Below are 16,884 nucleotides of genomic sequence, written 5' to 3' on the forward strand. Positions count from 1 at the left end.
CAAGTCTCTGTATAAATGCACCTGCTGTGATAGTCTCAGGTTTTTTTTTGAAGCACAGAGAGTGTCATGAAGACCAAGGACCACAACAGGCAGGTCCGGAAAACTGTTGTGGAGAAGTTTAAGGCCGGATTTGGATACAAAATGATTTCCAAAACTTTAAACATCCCAAGGAGCACTGTGCAAGCGATCATATTAAAATGGAAGGAGTATCATACCACTGCAAATCTACCAAGACCCGGCCGTCCCTCTAAACTTTCATCTCAAACAAGGAGAAGACGGATCAGAGATGCAGCCAAGAGGCCCATGATCACTCTGGATGAACTGCAGAGATCCACAACTGAGGTGGGACAGTCTGTCTATAGGACAACAATCAGTCGTACACTGCACAAATCTGGCCTTTATGGAAGAGTGGCAAGAAGATAGCCATTTCTCAAAGATATCTATAAAAAGTGTTGTTTAAAGTTTGCAACAAGCCACCTGGGAGACAAACCAAACATGTGGAAGAAGGTGCTCTGGTCAGATGAAACCAAAATCGAACTTTTTGGCAACAATGCCAAACGATATGTTTGGCGTAAAGGCAACACAGCTCACCACCCTGAACACACCATCCCCACTGTCAAACATGGTGGTGACTGCATCATGGTTTGGGCCTGATTTTCTTCAGCAGGGAGAGGAAAGATGGTTAAAACTGATGGGAAGATGGATGGAGCCAAATACAGAACCATTCTTGAACAAAACCTGTTGGAGTCTGCTAAAGACCTGAGACTGGGACGGAGATTTGTCTTCTAACAAGACAATGATCCCAAACATAAAGCAAAATCTACAATGGAATGGTTCTCAAATAAATGTATCCAGGTGTTAGAATGGCCAAGTCAAAGTCCAGCCCTCAATCCAATCGAGAATCTGTGGAAAGAGCTGAAAACTGCTGTTCACAAACGATCTCCATCAAACCTCACTGAGCTCGAGCTGTTTGCCAAGGAAGAATGGGCAAGAATTTCAGACTCTCGATGTACAAAACTGATAGACACATACCTTAAGCGACTTGCAGCTGTAATCGCAGCAAAAGGTGGAGCAATAAAGTATTAAGTTAGGGAGGCCGAATAATATTGCACACCCCACTTTTCAGTTTTTGAATTTCCACAAAAATTTTAAATATCCAATACATTTCGTTCAACTTCACAATTGTGTTCCACTTGTTGTTGATTCTTCACCAGAAATTTACATTTGGTATCTTTATGTTTGAAGCATGATATGTGGGGAAAAGTTGAAAAGTTCCAGGGGGACGAATACTTTTGCAAGGCACTGTATTTAGTACTGTATGCAGTTTGTATTCTGAAATCTAATGACCAGTTAATTGTACCTGTCTTATGATGCTGAAATACCAAGGTTGTTTTCATTAGTTGTGAAAAGGAGTAAGTTTCCCTCCAAAAATTATAGATATTATTAGATATAGATATATATTATTATTGAGGTCCGATATTAACTATTAAGTCGAACTTGATTCTTCACCAAAAATTTACATTTGGTATCTTTATTTTTTAAGCATGATATGTGGGAAAAGGTTGAAAATTTCCAGGGGGCAGAATACTTTCACAAGGCACTGTATATCCTGGATCTCAAGGAAAATGGAAAAATGTAGACTTCCAAGTAATATTATAAATGGACCGTTCAAACCCATAGATTTAAAAATCTGCCAATTGTCTGAAACAGCAACAGAGTAACCTTATCAAGCCCATGATGAAGATTTCCTGGTCTAACACCAGGGTCAGTATGATATATGGGTGCTGCAGCTAGCCAATGGCTGTAGAAGTCATTTTTTGCACCACTGAGGTCACTGCTGTGGCAAGTAATTGGCTGCAGCAGTTGGCATAGACGGAGCTCGATGAAGAGACCAGAGGTGGTGTCAGGGAAGCATTGGCAAGTAACTAGTAGGTGATCCGTTTAGTGAGAATTGCTCCTTTTGTTATTTTGCACCTTTGACAGCTCTTTGTGACAAGTTGTATCAATTTGTACTTCTCCATTAAATGTTACCTTTGGGGACATTTTATTTTCACTGAAATACATGTATTTTTGGCTAAAAATCATTTTCTCAATTACAGTTCATGACAGATTTTGCATCGCTTGACTTACAGGCTCTTTGTTCCTGTACATTTAACTTTAATTACCATTCCTGAAGCGGCTGCGAGCTGATATTCTTATTCTGGCAAATATTCATGGCCCCTTCCTATGCTATCAATATCAGCCCGCAGCTGTCTGCCTAGCCGTTGCTGGATGTTAAAAATATGGGGGACCCCACGCCATTTTTTATTGTTTTATTCTATCTATATATCTATCTATCTATCTATCTATCCTATTCTGACTGTTCCTGCTGTGAATTTACTGTACTTGGCTGCTGAAATGTCGGTTTTCCTGTGATATGGGTGCCTAAATATGGGATGCCACACAAATAGTCAGTGTGCTGTGCAATTTTTTCTCACGTTCATTGACTTTCATTGGTGAGTCTCGGCCGCTTTAGGCAGCCATACGCAGCATGCTGCATATGTATGGAGCGAGGCAACACCCTCAAGTCGCTCATGTCCACTACCTAGGAATATGTATAAATGCATACATACGCTCTGGTCCCCGGATCTGAAACCGGCGAATCCCTGCAGCACACAGTGCATGTCCTGGTGGATTCAGAAGTCTGTAGTCACACACATACAGAGACTGCAGACTTATCGGTTTGGACCGGACAACCCCTTTAAGAGAAGGGAAGTTGGAGCTAGCCAGCATAGTGGACACCTCCTGCTCTTGAAAGAACTGTAAGAAGTGTTATCAGAGGATCAGGCAGCTTGGGGAGGCATAAGAACAATGAGGTGGCACAAAAAAGGGAAGAATAGAACCGACAACATTTTATATATAGGATTATGCATTTCTGCAAATTTACCAACCAAATTACAGAAAACCGTGAAGTGTTCATTAGCCAATCCATAACTCAGAATTATAAAGTAAAATTACTTACAAGCTGTTCAGACTTGACACCAAAAAGCTGTATGGTCTTTGCAACATTTTTGGAGACAGCACTGCACAGGTTTGGGTCCACCGCAGCCACATTCATTTCACTGTAAAGTTACCAAGAGATAAAAAAAAAACCCTTTAGTTTTTTAGAAAATTATCTTTCAAATGTTTCAAACTAACTTTAACAATACTGAACAGAAGCTGGTCTTAGTGGATAACTTCACCATCTTCAACAGTTTTTGTTGCCAACAAGTCCAATGTTAAACTGCATAGATAGATTACATGCAACCATGCAATAGGGTGTATTCAAAAAACAGCTCAACAAAACCCATTATGGTGGAGGCGGAATTCGAAACATTCAACAGGCTTGTATATGTGTGGCAGCACACGCACGGAGCAATACTTTTAGGTGGGTCTATCTCCACAATATTGCAACTAATGTAATATTTTCTTCCAAAAGATTCCATATAAATGTGAGAAAAACCTTGATGAAAATCAGATCAATGGGTGGCATCTTGGAGCTGTAACTTGCTCTATACTCTGGAGTGATGAGACCAGGATGACCCCCATCTGTGGACATCGCTCTCCCCAGTGTCTCCAGACTCTGTCACGTCTGTCACATGTGCTCAGTGTGAACCTGCTTTCATCTGTGAAGAGCACAGGGCGCCAGTGGCGAATTTGCCAATCCTGGTTTTCTGTGGCAAATGCCAAGCGTCCTGCATGGTGTTGGGCTGTGAGCACAACTCCCATCTATGGACGTTGGGCACTCAGACCATCCTCATGGAGTCGGTTTCAAACCATTTGTGCAGACACATGCACTTTTGTGTCCTGCTGGAGGTCATTTTGCAGGGCTCTGGCAGTGCTCCTCCTGTTCTTCCTTGCACAAAGGCTAAGGTAGCGGTCCTGCTGCTGCGTTGTTGCCCTCCTAAGGCCCCCTCCACGTCTCCTGGTGTACTGGCCTGTCTCCTGATAGTGCCTCCAGCCTCTGGACACTACGCTGACAGACACAGCAAACCTTCTTGCCACAGCTCGCATTGATGTGCCATCCTGGAGGAGCTGCACTACCTGAGCCACTTGTGTGGGTTGTAGAGTCTGTCTCTTGCTACCACGAGTGTGAAAGCACAACCAACATTCAAACGTGACCAAAACATCAGCCAGAAAGCATTGGTACTGAGATGTGGTCTATGGTCCCCGCAGAACCACTCCTTTATTGAGTGTGACTTGATAATTGCCAATAATTTCCATCTGTTGTCTATTCCATTTGCACAACAGCATGTGAAATTAATTGTCAAACAGTGTTGCTTCCTAAGTGGACAGTTTGATTTCACAGAAGTTTGATTTACTTGGAGTTATACTCTCTTTAAGTGTTTCCTTTATTTTTTTTGAGCAGTGTATATTTACAGTAAGGAAAGTATTCAGACTCCTTTAATTTTCCACTCTTTGTTTCATTGCAGCCATTTGGTAAATTCAAAAAAAGTTCATTTTTTTCTCATTAATGTACACTCTTGCACTCCATCTTGACTGAAAAAAAAAACAGAAATGTACAAATTTTTGCAAATGTATTAAAAAAGAAAAATTGAAATATCAAGGGTTTCATTTTTCGGTCAGTATTTTACATAAGTATTTGAAAGCCAAAACTAGGAGTGGAACAAACCCTTGGTTTAGGCTTACAAATACTGATGTTAAATACTGACCAAATACTAATAGTGTTAACGTGGCCTAATGCTCAGCATTGATAGTGTCTTTCAAAAAGTGTAAGATGCCCAGGCCTTAGGCACTTATGTAACTCTATATCATCAGAGATGAAGGCTTTTCAACTGTGCTCATAACATAAGTCTGACTCCGCAAGACACGGTGTTTGTGGTTTCCATAAAGGATTTCAAGCTTTGATTGATCTGACCACAGAATAGTTTTCTATTTTACCTCAGTTCATTTTAAATGGGCATTGGCGAAGAGAAGATGGCAGCGTTTTTGGATTGTGATGATATATGGCTTCTTTGCAAAACAGTTTTAACTTTCATTTGTAAATTGTACAGCAAACTGTGTTCACAGGCAATTGTTTCAGAAAGTATTCCTGAGCCCATACAGTGATCAAATTATGTGTGTAATTAATGCAGGGCTGCCTGAGGGCCCTTAGATTACGAGCATTTAATATTGACTGCAGGCCTTGTCCCTTTGGCCCTTTCTGCATGTTTTCTCCAGAATCTTTGAATCTTTTGATCATATTACTTATTGTGGATGCAGGGATATTCAATGTCTTTGCAATTTTATATTGAGGAATATTTTTCTGACATTGTTCCACAATTTTTAGACACAGTTCTTCTCAGATTGGTGAACCTCTGACCATCTTTGCTTCCGAGAGACTCTGCCTCTCTAACATGCCATTTTTATACACAGGCATGTGACTTAGTTGAAAAACAGTAGGAAGGTGACTTTTCATTAGTATCACTTACTTTACCAGCCTTTTGTTAATACTGTCACAATTTCTTTCAGATCCGTTCCTGCCATAGTTTTTTTTAAATTACGGTAGATAATTTCTTCAAATTAAATGTAAAAGTGTCTTTCAACTACTTATACGTGTTCTATGTTCAAGAAGTTTATATGTTCTCTCCGTGTTTGTATGGGTTTCCTAAACATCATCGAATTTGTGTGTATTACATGAAGACAAAATGATTTGTGCAAACCTACAACCAGAGAAGATCTGTGGTTAGTTCTCAAAGATATTTGCAACTTTGGCTGTGACCGGTTCATTCAAAAACGTTGTACATGCATACCTAGGGGGATTGAAGCGTTGACGCTGTTTTAAAGACAAACAGTAGTCACACCAAATATTGATTGGATTTAGGTTTCACTTTTCATTTTGTTAACTGCTAAAATAAACTATTAACAGTTCAATTTTTACACTATTTTTACAGGGCACCACGGAGGATCAGTGGTTAGCAGTGCAGCCTAGCAGCGCTGGGGACCTGTGTTCAAACCCCACCAAGGACAACATTTGTAAGGAGTTTGTATGGTCTTGCGGTGTTTGCGCCATTTCCTCCGGGTTCTCTGGTTTCCTCCAAAGACATACAAAGAATCTAGATTGTGAGCTCCAATGGGGACAAGGATTTTAATGACTATAAAGTGCCACAGAATATGAAAGCACTATATAAGTGAGCAAAATAAAGAAAAAATACTTTGCAGCATTTTTCCACATGCACCTAATTTTTTTTTTTTACAATACTGTGTATACACATTCAGTATACCATACGCTGACATACACATAATGCTCTAGTATTATTTATACTATATGATCAAATTACTTATTATATTATTCTATATTATTTATATTATTTATACTAGTTTTCAAAGAAAAATCCCAGAATGAATCAGTAATGGAAGAAGCAACCTTAAAAATACAGAATTATATGGTGGGTTTCTCTATGTCTACCCAACGATGATTGTTTGCATTTTATGAAGAATGCAGAAAAAAAAATTAGAATAAACCATTCTCTGCCTTGTAATGTCATGTACTGACTCTCAGTTTTCTATTAGTGAATTCAAGAGTGCAAATAACAGATTTTTTTTTGAGGTTTACGGGCTTTAGCTCAAATTTGTCTGTAAGATATTTACTATAATCCATCGTTCTCTCTATTTTGGATTTAGCACAGTAAGTAGTAGTTTTCAGCCAGGGATTACCCAAAACGCTTGCAAGCTAAACAACATGGACAGTTCGCATGGCATAAAATAATACGTGCGTGTGCCAGTAAGCGGTGCACCTGCATTTTAATGCATAGGGTATACATGTAGACCTAGCTGTACAAGGCTTATATCCTATACATGGCCTTAAAGGGAATCTTTTCCAATACAAACTACTGTAGATGGCTCATAAGACACATTTATATCTCAGGATTATACAGTCGTTATCACATGGGTGTTCAAAGCAAGTACACCAGCCTCATCAAGTCGAATTGTTCTTTGCAGTAAAGCATGTAGCTTGTAGTGTGAAATCTGATAATACAATTGATTTAATGAAAATCAAAACCAGAATTTTTAGTCTAAATTCACATATCAAAGTTTGTAAAGTACAGCACACAGATCCAACACGGATTATATCTGTATGCGGTCCTTTCACATTACCATTCATTGAAATGTATGATTTGCATGCATGAATAATGGATGAATCGGACCAAACTTGTATATGTCACCGCTTTTTAAATTTTTTTCTTGCATATTGATGTTCCGCAAAAAATAGGGTGTTTAAAGCCTGCAATAGATTGAGGGTCAATATATATAAACCCAGACTCATATTGCAAAGAGTACAGGAACCATGTCCTGGAAACTCCCTATACTGCTCCAAATAATACTCAGACAAAATCAGGAGAAAAAAGGAACATTCAAAATTGGGTAACACCAACTAAGTCTATCTCCTGCACATCGGTAAGGGGGTCTATAGGGTATTTGCATCACTATATCTTTACGCTGGGTTGCATGCTATGGACATTGTGGAATGGTGGTGTTTCCCTTAGCCTGTTCCGAGCCTAGGATCATAGATGCATTACAATGATTAGCACTTGCACATAGATCCATGTGTGGATTCCGGATATGGCATACCCTCTTATCCTTTATATGATCTCTTCAATGGTATACGATGATCCATGGTATTGTGTGCTTTAAGGAGTATAGCTTTTGGTGTCCTTATTTTATGTATGTGTTTGTATGTGTGTTTCTAGTTCTTTCAATAAACTTTTGTACATTTTTACGCCAATTTTGAATGTTCCTTTTTTCTCCTGATTTTGTCAATAGATGGAGGGTGCAGCCTGTCACAGGCACTAGTGTTAGAATTCTAGGTCTCCTCACATGGATTCATATGCTAAACCACTGGTCTTACTAGCAACATACAGTATGAGGTTGGATTTATTACAATGGGTTTGTGGTGTCTGCTCCATTATTACCATATACTTGTCTGCTGTACAGTTTAGAGACCATTACAGGACGCTAGGGATCCAGGTATTAACTAGATCTTTAGTGTAAGCACATAAACACAATATATTCTATCTGTAAAACAAAAAAAGCCCTTGATAGCACACAAGAGAAATCTGGCCTGGTGAATGAGGTCTTAAAAGGGGTGGTCCGAAGTCCAAATTAATATTCATCCTAAATCCCTATCTGTTTAGTGCCATAATCTAAACTATTGTCAAATATACTTGAATTAAAAATTCACTTCCCTTCCCTAACTACACTCTCTGCTTTTTTCCCCTTCCCTTTTGATGATACTTCATTTGAAAATAGTAGTGTATGCTGGGATACTCAAAGCTCCATCAGGGGACAGAGGCTGCGGCCACTGCTGCACCTTATGCCCCTCCCTGAAATGAAGCATCATCAGTGATGCTCGGACTTCGGATCATCCCTTTAACTGCATTCTGGGTTCTCCTCAAAAGTTTGATTTTCACGCATGGGGACAATTTGTGTTTTTAAAGTATGTCACATGGACAAGTTTTACTCTATGAACCTTTGACACACCAAAAAAAGTGACAAAGTTTAATACAGTTGAATTAATAGGTCAGTGCTGTCAGCAGACGGTATATGGATTCGTGATTGATCTTGGTGCTGTCGGTTACAATCCCGGTTGTATGAATTTGGCCTAATTCAAAGCTATGGCACTTACACACCGCTATGTGCTAAATCTGCCGCATATAGTGATGCTATTTTAAGAACGAACTAACTGTGAATTTAAACTGCCATTTCCCAAGAATCAAGTACATTTTAATCAATAGATCTTGGAATAATAATAATTTCCATCATTGGATGAGATTAAATAAAATGTTCCTGTGCTGAGATAATCTTATAAATGTGCCCCTGCTGTGTACTGTGTAATGGCCGTGTCTGACCATAGAGGGACATGGTCTGATTATACCACAGCTCCTGGGCAGCGGAGGACGCAAAAGTATACAGACATTACAGCAGGGGGTCACATCTGATGCTTTATTTGAGATAAGTCATTTGCTGCTTGTTTTTAACCTGTTTTTTCATCTCACAGAAAAAAATCAGCTGTGATGCCCTGCCGTCCTGTCTGTATACTTTCAGTCAGACACAGCCATTACACAGTACACAGCAGGGGCACATTTATAAGATTATCTCCGCACAGGATCTTTTTTTTTTAATCACATACAATTGTGGAAATTATTCCTATTCCAAGATCTATTAATTAAGATACACTTTCTGGGAAAACCCCTTTAAGGGGTTACAGCACCTGTATTATTTTATTTTTGTACAACCCCTTTAATGTCACAGCTATTTCTCATTTTTTGCACCTTCCCTCTTCTTCTAAGAGCTAAAAAAAATTTTTAGTTTTCCCATAAATTTTTTTTTTATCGATTTTTCTTGTAGGAGGAATTGTTTTAAATAACACCATTCCCTTTAACATATAATGTACAGGAAAGCAGTGAAATAAACATTCAAGTGGGGCGTAATGGTGAGAAAAATACAATTCTGTTTTGATTTTATTCTTGTAACAGCTTTTATCTTATTAGTTAATAACTTTTATGCTTTGAAAGACCAGACTATTGTAGAGGCAACAATATGAAATATGTTTTATGTTTCTGTTTTCATTACTTTTAAGAGGAGGAAAAAGGGATGATTTGAATATATATACATATATATATATATATATATATATATATATATATATATATATATACATATATACATACATATATATATATATATATATATATATATACATATATATATATATATATATATATATATATATATATATATATATATATATATATATATATATATATATATATATATATACAGGTCCTTCTCAAAAAATTAGCATATAGTGTTAAATTTCATTATTTACCATAATGTAATGATTACAATTAAACTTTCATATATTATAGATTCATTATCCACCAACTGAAATTTGTCAGGTCTTTTATTGTTTTAATACTGATGATTTTGGCCTACAACTCCTGATAACCCAAAAAACCTGTCTCAATAAATTAGCATATTTCCACCGTCCAATCAAATAAAAGTGTTTTTTAATAACAAACAAAAAAAACATCAAATAATAATGTTCAGTTATGCACTCAATACTTGGTCGGGAATCCTTTGGCAGAAATGACTGCTTCAATGCGGCGTGGCATGGAGGCAATCAGCCTGTGACACTGCTGAGATGTTATGGAGGCCCAGGATGCTTCAATAGCGGCCTTAAGCTCATCCAGAGTGTTGGGTCTTGCGTCTCTCAACTTTCTCTTCACAATATCCCACAGATTCTCTATGGGGTTCAGGTCAGGAGAGTTGGCAGGCCAATTGAGCACAGTAATACCATGGTCAGTAAACCATTTACCAGTGGTTTTGGCACTGTGAGCAGGTGCCAGAAAGCATGAAGTGCTCCAAAATCTCCTGATCGCTAGCTGCATTGACCCTGCCCTTGATGAAACACAGTGGACCAACACCAGCAGCTGACATGGCACCCCACACCATCACTGACTGGGTACTTGACACTGGACTTCAGGCATTTTGGCATTTCCTTCTCCCCAGTCTTCCTCCAGACTCTGGCACCTTGATTTCTGAATGACATGCAAAATTTGCTTTCATCAGAAAAAAGTACTTGGGACCACTTAGCAACAGTCCAGTGCTGCTTCTCTGTATCCCAGGTCAGGCGCTTCTGCCGCTGTTTATGGTTCAAAAGTGGCTTTACCTGGGGAATGCGGCACCTGTAGCCCATTTCCTGCACACGCCTGTGCACGGTGGCTCTGGATGTTTCCACACCAGACTCAGTCCACTGCTTCCTCAGGTTCCCCAAGGTCTGGAATCGGTCCTTCTCCACAATCTTCCTCAGGGTCCGGTCACCTCTTCTCGTTGTACAGCGTTTTCTGCCACATTGTTTCCTTCCAACAGACTTACCATTGAGGTGCCTTGATACAGCACTCTGGGAACAGCCTATTTGTTGAGAAATTTCTTTCTGGGTCTTACCCTCTTGCTTGAGGGTGTCAATGATGGCCTTCTTGACATCTGTCAGGTCGCTAGTCTTACCCATGATGGGGGTTTTGAGTAATGAACCAGGCAGGGAGTTTTTAAAAGCCTCAGGTATCTTTTGCATGTGTTTAGAGTTAATTAGTTGATTCAGAAGATTAGGGTAATAGGTCGTTTAGAGAACCTTTTCTTGATATGCTAATTTATTGAGACAGGTTTTTGGGGTTATCAGGAGTTGTAGGCCAAAATCATCAGTATTAAAACAATAAAAGACCTGACAAATTTCAGTTGGTGGATAATGAATCTATAATATATGAAAGTTTAATTGTAATCATTACATTATGGTAAATAATGAAATTTAACACTATATGCTAATTTTTTGAGAAGGACCTGTATATCTTTCTATATAATCGTCTAAGGGGTACTTCCGTCTGTCTGTCTGTAACGGAAATCCCGCGTTGCTGATTGGTCGTGGCCATGCTTAGTCTGGCAGCGAATTGGCCCCTCCCTACTCTCCTCAAGTCAGTGCCAGTGTGTCACTCCATCCCGGACCAACTTTTTACTATTGATGCTGCCTATGCAGCATCAATAGTAAAAAGATATGACGTAAAAAATAATTTAAAAAAATAAAAAATTGTGCTATTCTCACCTTCCGCTGTCCACCGATGCGCGAGATGCTGCCGCCAGCTTCCATTCCCAGTGATGCATTGCGAAATTACCCAGATGACTTAGCGGTCTCTTCGGTAGACGCCGGAGGGTGAGTACATAACTATTTTTTATTTTATTTTTTTTAACAGGGATATGGTGCCCACACTGCGTGGGCTGTGTTATATACTGCGTGGGCTGTGTTATATACTGCGTGGGCTGTGTTATATACTGCGTGGGCTGTGTTATATACTGCGTGGGCTGTGTTATATACTGCGTGGGCTGTGTTGTATACTGCGTGGGCTGTGTTGTATACTGCGTGGGCTGTGTTGTATACTGCGTGGGCTGTGTTATATACTGCGTGGGCTGTGTTATATACTGCATGGGCTGTGTTATATACTACGTGAGCTGTGTTATATACTGCGTGGCCTGTGTTATATACTAAGTGGGCTGTGTTATATACTACGTGGGCTGTGCTATATATTATGTGGGCTGTGTTATATACTGCCTGGCTGCTATATACTCTGTGGGCAATGTTATATACTGCGTTGGCTGTGTTATATACTACGTGCCTGTGTTATATACTGCGTGGGCTGTGCTGTATATTACGTGGGCTGTGTTATATACTATGTGGCTGCTATATACGATGTGGCTGCTATATACTACGTGGCTGTTTGTGTTACGTGGGCTGTGCTGTATACTATGTGGCTGCTACATACTACGTGGCTGCTACATACTACGTGGCTGTGCTATATGCTACGTGGCTGTCTGTGTTATATACTACGTGGCTGTGTTATATACAATGTGGCTGTGCTTTATACTACGTGGCTGTGCTAAGCACGGCGTTAGAATCTGGCCACCATCTAGTATTTATATATATATATATATATATATATATATATATATATATATATATATATATATATATATAAAATAATTATTTATTTTTTTAAACATTTTTGTTATTATTTTACTTTAGTTTTTAGTACACTTCGGCATAAAAATATTGTGGTACTGCTTATAGTATATTGCAATACTACAGTACTGCAGTATATAGTGAAAATCCTGGTCTCCTATGAAGCTCAGCCTGTAGTTGTCCTTCTCAGGAATACCAAGATGGCAGCAATGGGGGACTTCATCAGGTCATCAGGCTTCCAGAAGCCACCATCGGTGTCCAGCAATATTATTGTTATCATTTTTAAGTCCTGTTTTCAGCTCAGTAGAACTTGATATAGGCAAATATTGCTGCCTCCTTGTGCAAGCATTTATAATGTAGCAGGTGGCAAGCAACGTATCCAGAAAAGAAATCTTAGAATCAGATCTTCACTAAACTCATAAGTGCCACTTTGGAAAGGAATATATCATCAAGTTGCGTGGAATTGTCACATTGTAACAGGAGGTCTACAATTACCTTCAGCTAATGTTAGGTCATAAGAATGGAGTTTATGTAGTCCCACATATACATAACAAAAATAGCTGTAACATATATCACTTTCAGATAAGACTATGGAAGATGTCTGTCATGAAGTATTTTCCCAAAAAGGGGAGCAAAGAGCAGTGCACAAGAAAATGTGGGTTTGGAAAAAAATAAAATAAAATGTGCTAAAAATTAAGAAATGTACACATATCGTCACAGTTTTGATCAAACATGGGTATATATTTCTGATATTCCACATACCTTGCTATAGTTTTGAGTATACTCTCCAGTTCATCAGCTGAAGGAGGATTCCGACCTCCAGGTGGGAAGACCAGATTGATAGGGTCAAAGAGCCTAGATAAGGATTTAGACAGGTAGGCACCTTCATATGGTTGCAGGGAGTCTTTCAGAGTTTTCTCTGGACTAAAGAAGAAATACATATCATTAGTCATGAACTGTAAAAATAAACATGCCCCTATAACACCTTAGAGCAAGTTTCTCAGCATGTGAGATGTAATGCTATAGCTCTGATCTCCTGGTCTAACCTCCTTTATGAGTCAGTGTGGAAGGAGGGACTCCACTGCGGAGTTTAACTGTGTCACCTTACAAAGCCTCCTAGCACTGTCAGTTCTGCTGTACTGGCCCTCTCCCCCACATTTTCTGTCCAGAAATGTGCCAGTGTCACATCTGTTTTGCATAACTTGTAATCATTCACACATAATGACAGCTCTGATGTCACTATAGAGTGAGTACAAGTTGCCTCAGCACAACAGAAATAAGTGTGATCATAAACACACTCAGTAATCAGGAGAGCTGATAGAAACGTTTGTAAAGTGACACATCTAAATTCTGCTGCACAGCCCCTCCCTCCGCACTGACTCATGCAAGAGGTTAGAACAGATCAGGGATGTATCATTACATCTCACACACTGAGAAACTTGTGCCAAAATATGGTGAAGTGTCCTTTTTTTCTTTGAGTGTTGCGGCCTGTTTAACCCCTTCCTGACATATGACGTATTTATATGGCGCTGTGAGAGCTGCGTTCCCGCAAACCACTGTACATAAATTTATTCTCGATCGTGCAGGCTCACGGCGAGCACAGCCACGATCGAGTGTGGGTGTGGCGAGTGCTAGTACTGATCGCGAACGTTTAACCACTCTGATGCAGCTGTCAATAGTGACAGTGACATCGTGGAGCATTGCACAGGGAGTGAACTCACTGTCTGCTTCCATCAGCGCAATGTGATGTGATCGTATTGTGCTGATGGTCTCCATGGTGACCCCAGGCCGCAAAATGGCAGCGGGGTTCTTCAGGGAAGGTGGCCTGTGTGTCTTCTCCCTGCTTGTCAGATGCAGCTCTGATGCCCTGCAGGGTAGAAAAAAATATATATATATTTGGCATTACCGAGTCTGGAATGACTCAACCTATAAAACTGTCCCACTAGTTAACATCGTAAAACAAAATAAATAAAAAATTAGACAAGCTATAATTTATCGTGATACCACCAAGCAAAAAGTGCAATAAAACGTGATCAAAAACACCAATGTAATCAAAAATAGAACTGCGGAGAACGTCATCTTGTCCCGCAAAATACAAGCCACCATACAGCTCTGTCAGCAGAAAAATAAAAAGGTTATAGCTCTCAGAATAAAGCAATGCAAAAATAATTGCTTTTTCTGAAAAAGTTTTTATGTGTAAAAGCACCAAAAGATAAAAAATTACATATATGAGGTATCACTGTAATCGTACTGACTCAAAGAATAAAGCTGCCTTATCAATTTTACCACACGTGGAACAGCATAAAAAAAAAAAAAAACAAGCACAATTTTTGAGTTGCTGGTTTTTGTTCATTATGCCTCCCAAAAATCGGAATATAAAGAGATCAAAAAATGTCAAGTGCCCTAAATGAGCGTTTGCACCAGGTTTTCCATGTAAATCTCTAAAATACACAATTCAGATTTAACCCCCAGCAGAATATCCCCTATAATGAGGCAAAAGGAGGCACTGTAGACACCGTAGGACCTGTGATCCGGTGTTGTCAGTCTTTTTAGTGGCGCATAAAAGCGTGGTCGACAACAGTTTTGTGCACTTCTGAAAAGAAGGACACCGCTGATCAGAGGCCAGACAGAGTCCAGAGTAACTCTGCTGCCTCATTATAGTGAATGGATCCATTGGGGTTTTCATTTGTCACGTCACTCAGAGATTTAGATGGAAACCCCAAAGTAAGTGCTCAGCGTAGAGGGCCAGATAAATGTGCTGCTAAATGTTAAGCTTCAAATCAATCCACGAAAAAAAAAAGTCTCCACCCAGGCCCGTCATCTGTTAATGGAAATATAAAGGGCTTCAATTTTACTGGTAGTACAAAGGCTTAGGAAAAGCGAAATGGCTCCTCACCCCCAAAAGAAATTCTGCAAATTCTGCACTTCCAAATCCAAATGCCCCCCTTCCCTTCTGACCCCAGTGTGTCTAAACCACATTTAGCGTCCATATGTTTCGCATCTCTGTAGCGATGAGAGCCTGCCTAATTTACGGGTGCGTGTCTCCAGAAGTATGAGCTGGCCATTACAACGTACCAGGTACTACAACGTACTGGGACTACAGAGTACTGGTCAAAACAACAGCAGTTTGCAATTTTTACTCAGCAACATCCACTACTGCTTGTTACTGGAAAACACCCATGGAGTCAAAATTGTCAATACACTGTAGATAAATTCCCAATGGGGAACAGTTTCCAAAATAGGGTCACTTGAGGGGGAGATTCTGCTTTTCTAGCAATTAGGACCTCTGTATATGGAGTCAGCAAACTAGCTCTCTGTCCAACCAGTCCAGCTACATCTGGACTTCAATATGGCTTCCAAGCTTTACACTGTGCCTCAAAAGCAGTTTTCGACCACATATGGGGTATCTCTTTACTGAGGAGAAATTGCACAACAAATTTGGGGGTCCATTTTCTCTTGTTAACCATATGAAAATGTAAAATTTGGAGCTAAAAACATTTTTTTGTGGGGGGAAAAAAATTCTCTTTGATTTCTTTTATTTTACGGCTCATCGTTATAAACTTCTGTGAAGCACCTGGGGATTGTAGGTGCTCACCAACTCACTTTAGCCCAAATCTAACCCTAATGGAAAAATGGAAATAAATAAATATTTTTTATTTCACTATTTTTACCTAACTAAGGGGGTGATAAAAGGGGGTTTTCTTTACTTTTTTTTTTTAATTTTGATCACTGTGATAGGGTCTATCACAGTGATCAAAATGAACCAATAAGAAAAATTTCCTATTGTTGACGGGTGCCGACCGGCAGATCTCAGCGGGAACACTTCGAGTGCGCACAACATATTCTCCGGGAAGAAGACGCCGGCAGCCCGGGTTCATCACAGGGCAGGGACAACAGAGGTACAGGGGGGTGGGGTGGATCAGGGGCCCTATTTCTCTCTCCTCTGATGTGCGATCACATCAGAGGAGAGAGAAATTAAATGGAACTTTTTTGCGGTCACCATTATACTGTTAATAATCCTGTAGAATGTAAGTCCGCAAGGACAGGGTCCTCTCCCCTCTGTACCAGTCTGTCACTGTAAACCTGTTTACTGTAAATGATATCTATAACCCTGTATGTAACCCCTTTCTCATGTACAGCACCATGGAATTAATGGTGCTATATAAATAAAAAATAATAATAATAATAATAACGGCAATCGCAACACTGGGGTCGGTAACAAAAGACCAGAATCATGTTCTCTGGAGTCCAGGGGTAGCCGAGACCCTGGATAAATTCTGACTCTGGAGGGCACTATAAACTTATTCCTCAACGCCGTTAAAAAGCGGCACTGTGGTTTAAGTACCCGTTAAAAGGCG

The 16,884-nt window shown here is 39.6% G+C and overlaps 1 protein-coding gene across 2 annotated transcripts in view; it reads right to left on the reverse strand.

The window, feature by feature from the left end:
- COG5 (component of oligomeric golgi complex 5) overlaps positions 1 to 16,884 on the reverse strand; it is a 413,551-nt gene that overhangs the window by 125,769 nt on the left and 270,898 nt on the right. For both annotated transcript variants that reach the window (XM_077264784.1, XM_077264785.1), the window contains exons 13-14: positions 13,289 to 13,450; positions 3,002 to 3,101 (exon numbers count right to left, since the gene is read on the reverse strand). In XM_077264784.1, coding sequence (XP_077120899.1) covers positions 3,002 to 3,101; positions 13,289 to 13,450 — 262 coding nt within the window. The remainder of the gene's footprint in view (positions 1 to 3,001; positions 3,102 to 13,288; positions 13,451 to 16,884) is intronic.

Source organism: Ranitomeya variabilis, chromosome 5 (genome assembly GCF_051348905.1).
Source record: "Ranitomeya variabilis isolate aRanVar5 chromosome 5, aRanVar5.hap1, whole genome shotgun sequence".
Classification (NCBI taxonomy): Eukaryota; Metazoa; Chordata; class Amphibia; order Anura; family Dendrobatidae; genus Ranitomeya; species Ranitomeya variabilis.